This window comes from Aulonocara sp. 'chitande type north' Nkhata Bay, linkage group LG3, assembly GCF_057382095.1.
Source record: "Aulonocara sp. 'chitande type north' Nkhata Bay isolate Kocher_YH1m ecotype deep benthic linkage group LG3, A_spYH_male_GT1.1, whole genome shotgun sequence".
Classification (NCBI taxonomy): domain Eukaryota; kingdom Metazoa; phylum Chordata; class Actinopteri; order Cichliformes; family Cichlidae; genus Aulonocara; species Aulonocara sp. 'chitande type north' Nkhata Bay.
This window is the reverse complement of record NC_141346.1, coordinates 57,297,598-57,309,584: the sequence shown is the minus strand read 5'-3', so window position 1 is coordinate 57,309,584 and position 11,987 is coordinate 57,297,598. Positions and strand designations below refer to the sequence as shown.

The following is an 11,987-nucleotide window of genomic DNA, read 5'->3' as shown; positions in this document are numbered from 1 at the left end:
AAAACAGTTGAATTTATCCTTTGAGTATTGTTCATCTAATCTTTACAGAGTTTTTCCAAAACACTTTCAAACATTCAGATCTGTCTTTCATTTTCTTCTTGAAACCTCATGAACGGTGACCTAAAAACTCTGGAACATGGTTTGAAACACTGAAATTGTTTCAGCTGAAACTGGCAAAGTCATACGTGCGTGTGTGTGTGTCACAGGTGATATGGTGTCACTAGTCCGGTCATCATGTTTAGGCTCATTCACGCCAAAATGATTTAGGCTAAATCTTTAAAACAGTGTCATTGCACACACTTTTCAATCACACAAATGCAGGATTAACTATTTGCAGTATCTTATCTGATTTATTATGAGAATGTCATGCCTGATCATTTGTACCCACACCATCAAAAATGGGGGCAAAAGGGAGGAGATCGCGTTTAATCGATTATAACACGAGGTCAGAAATATAAGTGCTGACATGAGTAGTGTCCACAGAAACCTCTGAGTCTCAGCTAAAAGCTCATGTAAACCATTTCTACAAACACCAAACAAAGCAAAGACACCAAACAGTTAAAAGAGCAGTTACGTCACCATGAATCTGTGGACAGGTAATATCCATATTTTGATTTATGATGTTCTGGAGTTAAATGGGAACCAAAGCATATTTTCAAAGGTGTTATATGCTATAAAATACTTTGAAAAATTAGGTGAGGGAAATGAAAAAGACATTTTTCTATGTTTGAGTCACAGTAACTTTGACATAGTAACATCTGCAGTAATATTTACAGCTCTGATGACATCTCACCAGCGTTAGCTTTATTTTGACACCAAGACTGTTTACACAGAGTTTGTAATTGCAGAGAAATACATTTATTTTGGTCATTTCATTTTGGAGCAGGAAGCTCACCCTTCTTGTTATACCCTTTAGATGAATACAGAGTTTTTTAATTAAATACATATTCTTTAAATAATGTTCCCTTTTATAAAAAGTAGGATCATTAAAAAAACAAAACATTTATTATAGCTCTGTCACGCAGAAAAAAGCTGTCTTTTTTCTGTGGTCTGTTATATAACATTAGGGGTGTTCGTGGCAATTAACTTTTTAATCGACTAAGCAGGTCAAGTAAGAAACACTTAAATATTAAGTTAAATTTGAAAACTGTTTAAAAAAAAATATATATCCCCATTCCACATTCCAGAATGTCATGTGACAACCTGATTGGCTTAGGAGTGATGATGTCACAAGGAAGTTTTTCCTTAAATAGGGGTGACAAACAGCAATTTTTAGTTCGTTACTTCGCAGCCTTCGTGTTCGCAGCTTTCAAACGTTCACTACAGAAACATTCGGAAACCTCTCAGAGTCATCGGATACAAACGCCAGCATGTATCCAAGATTACGGCAACCGAGACAAAACGATTACGCCGCCTCTCCTTCCTTGCGTGGCCGGCCAACTTCTCCAAATGGCCTCTTATCCACCCAAAGGGCATTACAGGAGAGTAGGAGTGAAAACAACCATCTCCAGAACAAAATTCAACAACTTGAAAAAGAAAAAGTTCACCTGGAGAAGAAGTGCTTACAAATGGAAGCACAAAACAAACACCTGGAAGAAACACTACAGCGCCAGCCCGACATCAACATTATTAATGAGGGCTGGGGGATCAAGTTTGCTCAAGCCAGAGAGCAGATTGTATTCCTCATCAAAGAAAACAAGCAAAAGAGCGCTGAAGTGAAAGAAATGTCCGAGCAGCTTCAAGGCAGGAAAGCCACGATTGATAAGCTAGAGTGGGATCTCCAATACATGGACCAACAGAATCACCTGCTCCAAAGAAAGCTTGATGAAGCTGAAGAAAAAAATAAAGACCTTCTTCAAGAGAAGGAGCAACAGCAAGAAAGACTGTCAGAAGAAAAGTGCACTATCAAGGACTTTGAGAGTAAAAATCAAAAGTTGCAAGGATTCTGTAATGAACTGAAGGTCAAAACAAGTGAGCTGCAGGGAGAAAAGGAAACTCTGGAAAAACGATGCTCACAGATGCAGAAAAGGATCGATCAAATGGCCAAAAACAACTCAGAGCTCATTAAGGGGATATTGTTGGAATTCAACAACTTGAAGCGGGAAAACACAGAAATGCAGGCGCAAAAGCAAAAGCAAGACAAAATGCATGAAGACCTGCAGTGTACGCTCCGCGACACCCAGAAAAGAAATGAGCAGCTAGAAGGCCTGCACAAAGAAGATCAAGTGAGAAATGCAGACCTGCAGAAGGCAAAGCTGACACAGGAGGCAACATCCAAAGAGCTCAAAGAACAGCTTGAAGAAACACGAGCAACATTAGAACAGGTGGAACAAACATGCAAGAAACTTGAGGAGCAAAACACCGAAACCATCCATGAGTTGAGAACCCTCATCCTGGAGAAAAAGGGGCTCGTGGAAAAGTCCATGAAAAAGAAGAAAAGATTCTTCAGCTTTTTCCGGAAGAGGGACAATACTGCTTCTTCAACTGATGTAGCCTCGTCTTGCTCCACCTCTGTTCACCCCCCCAACCAGTCCCGGCAGTTGACTGCCCCCTCCTGAGCCTGGTTCTGCCGGAGGTTTCTGCCCGTTTAAAGGCAGTTTTTCCTCCCCACTGTCGCCTAGTGCTTGCTCAGAGGGGATTGTTGGGGTTTCTCTCCTCTGCCTTGTTTCTTTATTTGCTTGTTAACTTTTTGTTCTTACCTCATTTAACCTTGTTTCTTTATTTACTTGTTAACTTTTTGTTCTTACCTCATTTAACCTTGTTTCTTTATTTACTTGTTAACTTTTTGCTCTTACCTCATTTAACCTAGTTTCTTTATTTACTTGTTAACTTTTTGCTCTTACCTCATTTAACCTTGTTTCTTTATTTACTTGTTAACTTTTTGCTCTTACCTCATTTAACCTTGTTTCTTTATTTACTTGTTAACTTTTTGTTCTTACCTCATTTAACCTTGTTTCGTTATTTACTTGCTCGTTTACCTCTTTTTTCAACTTATCTAACAAAATAAAACAGTTGAATTTATCCTTTGAGTATTGTTCATCTAATCTTTACAGAGTTTTTCCAAAACACTTTCAAACATTCAGATCTGTCTTTCATTTTCTTCTTGAAACCTCATGAACGGTGACCTAAAAACTCTGGAACATGGTTTGAAACACTGAAATTGTTTCAGCTGAAACTGGCAAAGTCATACGTGCGTGTGTGTGTGTCACAGGTGATATGGTGTCACTAGTCCGGTCATCATGTTTAGGCTCATTCACGCCAAAATGATTTAGGCTAAATCTTTAAAACAGTGTCATTGCACACACTTTTCAATCACACAAATGCAGGATTAACTATTTGCAGTATCTTATCTGATTTATTATGAGAATGTCATGCCTGATCATTTGTACCCACACCATCAAAAATGGGGGCAAAAGGGAGGAGATCGCGTTTAATCGATTATAACACAAGGTCAGAAATATAAGTGCTGACATGAGTAGTGTCCACAGAAACCTCTGAGTCTCAGCTAAAAGCTCATGTAAACCATTTCTACAAACACCAAACAAAGCAAAGACACCAAACAGTTAAAAGAGCAGTTACGTCACCATGAATCTGTGGACAGGTAATATCCATATTTTGATTTATGATGTTCTGGAGTTAAATGGGAACCAAAGCATATTTTCAAAGGTGTTATATGCTATAAAATACTTTGAAAAATTAGGTGAGGGAAATGAAAAAGACATTTTTCTATGTTTGAGTCACAGTAACTTTGACATAGTAACATCTGCAGTAATATTTACAGCTCTGATGACATCTCACCAGCGTTAGCTTTATTTTGACACCAAGACTGTTTACACAGAGTTTGTAATTGCAGAGAAATACATTTATTTTGGTCATTTCATTTTGGAGCAGGAAGCTCACCCTTCTTGTTATACCCTTTAGATGAATACAGAGTTTTTTAATTAAATACATATTATTTAAATAATGTTCCCTTTTATAAAAAGTAGGATCATTAAAAAAACAAAACATTTATTATAGCTCTGTCACGCAGAAAAAAGCTGTCTTTTTTCTGTGGTCTGTTATATAACATTAGGGGTGTTCGTGGCAATTAACTTTTTAATCGACTAAGCAGGTCAAGTAAGAAACACTTAAATATTAAGTTAAATTTGAAAACTGTTTAAAAAAATATATATATCCCCATTCCACATTCCAGAATGTCATGTGACAACCTGATTGGCTTAGGAGTGATGATGTCACAAGGAAGTTTTTCCTTAAATAGGGGTGACAAACAGCAATTTTTAGTTCGTTACTTCGCAGCCTTCGTGTTCTCAGCTTTCAAACGTTCACTACAGAAACATTCGGAAACCTCTCAGAGTCATCGGATACAAACGCCAGCATGTATCCAAGATTACGGCAACCGAGACAAAACGATTACGCCGCCTCTCCTTCCTTGCGTGGCCGGCCAACTTCTCCAAATGGCCTCTTATCCACCCAAAGGGCATTACAGGAGAGTAGGAGTGAAAACAACCATCTCCAGAACAAAATTCAACAACTTGAAAAAGAAAAAGTTCACCTGGAGAAGAAGTGCTTACAAATGGAAGCACAAAACAAACACCTGGAAGAAACACTACAGCGCCAGCCCGACATCAACATTATTAATGAGGGCTGGGGGATCAAGTTTGCTCAAGCCAGAGAGCAGATTGTATTCCTCATCAAAGAAAACAAGCAAAAGAGCGCTGAAGTGAAAGAAATGTCCGAGCAGCTTCAAGGCAGGAAAGCCACGATTGATAAGCTAGAGTGGGATCTCCAATACATGGACCAACAGAATCACCTGCTCCAAAGAAAGCTTGATGAAGCTGAAGAAAAAAATAAAGACCTTCTTCAAGAGAAGGAGCAACAGCAAGAAAGACTGTCAGAAGAAAAGTGCACTATCAAGGACTTTGAGAGTAAAAATCAAAAGTTGCAAGGATTCTGTAATGAACTGAAGGTCAAAACAAGTGAGCTGCAGGGAGAAAAGGAAACTCTGGAAAAACGATGCTCACAGATGCAGAAAAAGATTGATCACATGGCCAAAAACAACTCAGAGCTCATTAAGGGGATATTGTTGGAATTCAACAACTTGAAGCGGGAAAACACAGAAATGCAGGCGCAAAAGCAAAAGCAAGACAAAATGCATGAAGACCTGCAGTGTACGCTCCGCGACACCCAGAAAAGAAATGAGCAGCTAGAAGGCCTGCACAAAGAAGATCAAGTGAGAAATGCAGACCTGCAGAAGGCAAAGCTGACACAGGAGGCAACATCCAAAGAGCTCAAAGAACAGCTTGAAGAAACACGAGCAACATTAGAACAGGTGGAACAAACATGCAAGAAACTTGAGGAGCAAAACACCGAAACCATCCATGAGTTGAGAACCCTCATCCTGGAGAAAAAGGGGCTCGTGGAAAAGTCCATGAAAAAGAAGAAAAGATTCTTCAGCTTTTTCCAGAAGAGGGACAATACTGCTTCTTCAACTGATGTAGCCTCGTCTTGCTCCACCTCTGTTCACCCCCCCAACCAGTCCCGGCAGTTGACTGCCCCCTCCTGAGCCTGGTTCTGCCGGAGGTTTCTGCCCGTTTAAAGGCAGTTTTTCCTCCCCACTGTCGCCTAGTGCTTGCTCAGAGGGGATTGTTGGGGTTTCTCTCCTCTGCCTTGTTTCTTTATTTACTTGTTAACTTTTTGTTCTTACCTCATTTAACCTTGTTTCTTTATTTGCTTGTTAACTTTTTGTTCTTACCTCATTTAACCTTGTTTCGTTATTTACTTGCTTGTTTAACTTTTTTTTCAACTTATCTAACAAAATAAAACAGTTGAATTTATCCTTTGAGTATTGTTCATCTAATCTTTACAGAGTTTTTCCAAAACACTTTCAAACATTCAGATCTGTCTTTCATTTTCTTCTTGAAACCTCATGAACGGTGACCTAAAAACTCTGGAACATGGTTTGAAACACTGAAATTGTTTCAGCTGAAACTGGCAAAGTCATACGTGCGTGTGTGTGTGTCACAGGTGATATGGTGTCACTAGTCCGGTCATCATGTTTAGGCTCATTCACGCCAAAATGATTTAGGCTAAATCTTTAAAACAGTGTCATTGCACACACTTTTCAATCACACAAATGCAGGATTAACTATTTGCAGTATCTTATCTGATTTATTATGAGAATGTCATGCCTGATCATTGGTACCCACACCATCAAAAATGGGGGCAAAAGGGAGGAGATCGCGTTTAATCGATTATAACACAAGGTCAGAAATATAAGTGCTGACATGAGTAGTGTCCACAGAAACCTCTGAGTCTCAGCTAAAAGCTCATGTAAACCATTTCTACAAACACCAAACAAAGCAAAGACACCAAACAGTTAAAAGAGCAGTTACGTCACCATGAATCTGTGGACAGGTAATATCCATATTTTGATTTATGATGTTCTGGAGTTAAATGGGAACCAAAGCATATTTTCAAAGGTGTTATATGCTATAAAATACTTTGAAAAATTAGGTGAGGGAAATGAAAAAGACATTTTTCTATGTTTGAGTCACAGTAACTTTGACATAGTAACATCTGCAGTAATATTTACAGCTCTGATGACATCTCACCAGCGTTAGCTTTATTTTGACACCAAGACTGTTTACACAGAGTTTGTAATTGCAGAGAAATACATTTATTTTGGTCATTTCATTTTGGAGCAGGAAGCTCACCCTTCTTGTTATACCCTTTAGATGAATACAGAGTTTTTTAATTAAATACATATTCTTTAAATAATGTTCCCTTTTATAAAAAGTAGGATCATTAAAAAAACAAAACATTTATTATAGCTCTGTCACGCAGAAAAAAGCTGTCTTTTTTCTGTGGTCTGTTATATAACATTAGGGGTGTTCGTGGCAATTAACTTTTTAATCGACTAAGCAGGTCAAGTAAGAAACACTTAAATATTAAGTTAAATTTGAAAACTGTTTAAAAAAAAATATATATCCCCATTCCACATTCCAGAATGTCATGTGACAACCTGATTGGCTTAGGAGTGATGATGTCACAAGGAAGTTTTTCCTTAAATAGGGGTGACAAACAGCAATTTTTAGTTCGTTACTTCGCAGCCTTCGTGTTCGCAGCTTTCAAACGTTCACTACAGAAACATTCGGAAACCTCTCAGAGTCATCGGATACAAACGCCAGCATGTATCCAAGATTACGGCAACCGAGACAAAACGATTACGCCGCCTCTCCTTCCTTGCGTGGCCGGCCAACTTCTCCAAATGGCCTCTTATCCACCCAAAGGGCATTACAGGAGAGTAGGAGTGAAAACAACCATCTCCAGAACAAAATTCAACAACTTGAAAAAGAAAAAGTTCACCTGGAGAAGAAGTGCTTACAAATGGAAGCACAAAACAAACACCTGGAAGAAACACTACAGCGCCAGCCCGACATCAACATTATTAATGAGGGCTGGGGGATCAAGTTTGCTCAAGCCAGAGAGCAGATTGTATTCCTCATCAAAGAAAACAAGCAAAAGAGCGCTGAAGTGAAAGAAATGTCCGAGCAGCTTCAAGGCAGGAAAGCCACGATTGATAAGCTAGAGTGGGATCTCCAATACATGGACCAACAGAATCACCTGCTCCAAAGAAAGCTTGATGAAGCTGAAGAAAAAAATAAAGACCTTCTTCAAGAGAAGGAGCAACAGCAAGAAAGACTGTCAGAAGAAAAGTGCACTATCAAGGACTTTGAGAGTAAAAATCAAAAGTTGCAAGGATTCTGTAATGAACTGAAGGTCAAAACAAGTGAGCTGCAGGGAGAAAAGGAAACTCTGGAAAAACGATGCTCACAGATGCAGAAAAGGATCGATCAAATGGCCAAAAACAACTCAGAGCTCATTAAGGGGATATTGTTGGAATTCAACAACTTGAAGCGGGAAAACACAGAAATGCAGGCGCAAAAGCAAAAGCAAGACAAAATGCATGAAGACCTGCAGTGTACGCTCCGCGACACCCAGAAAAGAAATGAGCAGCTAGAAGGCCTGCACAAAGAAGATCAAGTGAGAAATGCAGACCTGCAGAAGGCAAAGCTGACACAGGAGGCAACATCCAAAGAGCTCAAAGAACAGCTTGAAGAAACACGAGCAACATTAGAACAGGTGGAACAAACATGCAAGAAACTTGAGGAGCAAAACACCGAAACCATCCATGAGTTGAGAACCCTCATCCTGGAGAAAAAGGGGCTCATGGAAAAGTCCATGAAAAAGAAGAAAAGATTCTTCAGCTTTTTCCGGAAGAGGGACAATACTGCTTCTTCAACTGATGTAGCCTCGTCTTGCTCCACCTCTGTTCACCCCCCCAACCAGTCCCGGCAGTTGACTGCCCCCTCCTGAGCCTGGTTCTGCCGGAGGTTTCTGCCCGTTTAAAGGCAGTTTTTCCTCCCCACTGTCGCCTAGTGCTTGCTCAGAGGGGATTGTTGGGGTTTCTCTCCTCTGCCTTGTTTCTTTATTTACTTGTTAACTTTTTGCTCTTACTTCATTTAACCTTGTTTCTTTATTTGCTTGTTAACTTTTTGTTCTTACCTCATTTAACCTTGTTTCTTTATTTACTTGTTAACTTTTTGCTCTTACTTCATTTAACCTTGTTTCTTTATTTGCTTGTTAACTTTTTGCTCTTACTTCATTTAACCTTGTTTCTTTATTTGCTTGTTAACTTTTTGCTCTTACTTCATTTAACCTTGTTTCTTTATTTGCTTGTTAACTTTTTGTACTTACCTCATTTAACCTTGTTTCGTTATTTACTTGCTTGTTTAACTTTTTTTTCAACTTATCTAACAAAATAAAACAGTTGAATTTATCCTTTGAGTATTGTTCATCTAATCTTTACAGAGTTTTTCCAAAACACTTTCAAACATTCAGATCTGTCTTTCATTTTCTTCTTGAAACCTCATGAACGGTGACCTAAAAACTCTGGAACATGGTTTGAAACACTGAAATTGTTTCAGCTGAAACTGGCAAAGTCATACGTGCGTGTGTGTGTGTCACAGGTGATATGGTGTCACTAGTCCGGTCATCATGTTTAGGCTCATTCACGCCAAAATGATTTAGGCTAAATCTTTAAAACAGTGTCATTGCACACACTTTTCAATCACACAAATGCAGGATTAACTATTTGCAGTATCTTATCTGATTTATTATGAGAATGTCATGCCTGATCATTTGTACCCACACCATCAAAAATGGGGGCAAAAGGGAGGAGATCGCGTTTAATCGATTATAACACGAGGTCAGAAATATAAGTGCTGACATGAGTAGTGTCCACAGAAACCTCTGAGTCTCAGCTAAAAGCTCATGTAAACCATTTCTACAAACACCAAACAAAGCAAAGACACCAAACAGTTAAAAGAGCAGTTACGTCACCATGAATCTGTGGACAGGTAATATCCATATTTTGATTTATGATGTTCTGGAGTTAAATGGGAACCAAAGCATATTTTCAAAGGTGTTATATGCTATAAAATACTTTGAAAAATTAGGTGAGGGAAATGAAAAAGACATTTTTCTATGTTTGAGTCACAGTAACTTTGACATAGTAACATCTGCAGTAATATTTACAGCTCTGATGACATCTCACCAGCGTTAGCTTTATTTTGACACCAAGACTGTTTACACAGAGTTTGTAATTGCAGAGAAATACATTTATTTTGGTCATTTCATTTTGGAGCAGGAAGCTCACCCTTCTTGTTATACCCTTTAGATGAATACAGAGTTTTTTAATTAAATACATATTCTTTAAATAATGTTCCCTTTTATAAAAAGTAGGATCATTAAAAAATTTAATGGTTTCAGCTTAGTTTATTTGATCTAAAACTTCAGTCCACGTTCGCAGGGATCAGCTGACACAGATCGCTGGCACAGCCTGGTTGGTTATTTAATGGTTTCAGGTTAGTTTATTTGATCTAAGACTTCAGTGCATGGTCGCAAAGATCAGCTGACACAGATCCCTGGCACAGGCTGGTTAGTTATTTAATTGTTTCAACTTAGTTTATTTTCTCTAAAAATTCAGTGCACGGTTGCAGGGATCAGTTGACAAAGATTCCTGGCACAGGCTGGTTAGTTGTTTAGTGGTTTCAGCTTAGTTTATTTTCTCTAAAACTTCAGTGCACGGTTGCAGGGATCAGCTGACACAGATCGCTGGCACAGGCTGGTTAGTTATTTAATGGTTTCAACTTAGTTTATTTGATCTAAAACTTCAGTGCACGGTTGCAGGGATCAGGTGACACAGATCGCTGGCACAGGCTGGTTAGTTATTCAGTGGTTTCAGCTTAGTTTATTTGATCTAAAACTTCAGTACACGTTCGCAGGGATCAGCTGACACAGATCTCTGGCACAGGCTGGTTAGTTATTTAATGGTTTCAGCTTAGTTTATTTTATTTTAAACTTCAGTGCACGGTCGCAGGGATCCGCTGACACAGATCGCTGGTTAGTTATTTAATGGTTTTAACTTAGTTTATTTGATCTAAAACTTCAGTGCACGATTGCAGGGATCAGCTGAAACAGATCGCTGGTACAGGCTGGTTAGTTATTTAATGGTTTCAGCCATGTTTATCTAAAACTTCAGTGCACGGTCGCAGTGATCAGCTGACACAGATCGCTGGTTAGTTATATAATGGTTTCAGCTTTGTTTATTTGATCTACAACTTCAGTCCACGTTCGCAGGGATCAGCTGACACAGATCTCTGGCACAGCCTGGTTGGTTATTTAATGGTTTCAGCTTAGTTTATTTGATCTAAAACTTCAGTGCACGGTTGCAGGGATCAGCTGACACAGATCGCTCGCACAGGCTGGTTAGTTATTTAATGGTTTCAGGTTAGTTTATTTGATCTAAGACTTCAGTGCATGGTCGCAAAGATCAGCTGACACAGATCCCTGGCACAGGCTGGTTAGTTATTTAATTGTTTCAGCTTACTTTATTTTCTGTAAAACTTCAGTGCACAGTTCCAGGGATCAGCTAACACAGATCCCTGACACACGCTGGTTAGTTATTTAATGGTTTCAACTTAGTTTATTTTCTCTAAAAATTCAGTGCACGGTTGCAGGGATCAGTTGACAAAGATTCCTGGCACAGGCTGGTTAGTTGTTTAGTGGTTTCAGCTTAGTTTATTTTCTCTAAAACTTCAGTGCACGGTTGCAGGGATCAGCTGACACAGATCGCTGGCACAGGCTGGTTAGTTGTTTAATGGTTTCAGCTTAGTTTATTTTCTCTAAAACTTCAGTGCACGGTTGCAGGGATCAGCTGACACAGATCGCTGGCACAGGCTGGTTAGTTGTTTAGTGGTTTCAGCTTAGTTTATTTGATCTAAAACTTCAGTCCACGTTCGCAGGGATCAGCTGACACAGATCTCTGGCACAGCCTGGTTGGTTATTTAATGGTTTCAGCTTAGTTTATTTGATCTAAAACTTCAGTGCACGTTCGCAGGGATCAGCTGACACAGATCTCTGGCACAGCCTGGTTGGTTATTTAATGGTTTCAGCTTAGTTTATTTGATCTAAAACTTCAGTGCACGGTTGCAGGGATCAGCTGACACAGATCGCTCGCACAGGCTGGTTGGTTATTTAATGGTTTCAGGTTAGTTTATTTGATCTAAGACTTCAGTGCACGTTCGCAAAGATCAGCTGAAACAGATCGCTGGCACAGATCCCTTGCACAGGCTGGTTAGTTATTTAATGGTTTCAACTTAGTTTATTTTATCTAAAACTTCAGTGCACGGTCGCAGGGATCAGCTGACACAGATCCCTGGCACAGGCTGGTTAGTTATTTAATGGTTTTAACTTAGTTTATTTGATCTAAAACTTCAGTGCACGATTGCAGGGATCAGCTGAAACAGATCGCTGGTACAGGCTGGTTAGTTATTTAATGGTTTCAGCCATGTTTATCTAAAACTTCAGTGCACGGTTGCAGGGATCAGCTGACACAGATCCCTTGCACAGGCTGGTTAGTTATT

General features: G+C 39.2%; 1 protein-coding gene across 1 annotated transcript; it reads left to right on the top strand.

The window, feature by feature from the left end:
• Positions 1-1,370: 1,370 nt before the first annotated feature.
• Positions 1,371-2,777, top strand: LOC147336268 (uncharacterized). Its single transcript, XM_086285312.1, has one exon. The coding sequence runs from the start codon at positions 1,371-1,373 to the stop codon at positions 2,556-2,558; it is 1,188 nt and encodes a 395-aa protein (XP_086141438.1). The 3' UTR covers positions 2,559-2,777.
• The last annotated feature ends 9,210 nt before the right edge of the window (positions 2,778-11,987 follow it).

Bases quoted from the DNA above. Each gene is read 5' to 3' on its own strand.
- LOC147336268 (XM_086285312.1), top strand. From the start codon at position 1,371: ATGTATCCAAGATTACGGCAACCGAGACAAAACGATTACGCCGCCTCT.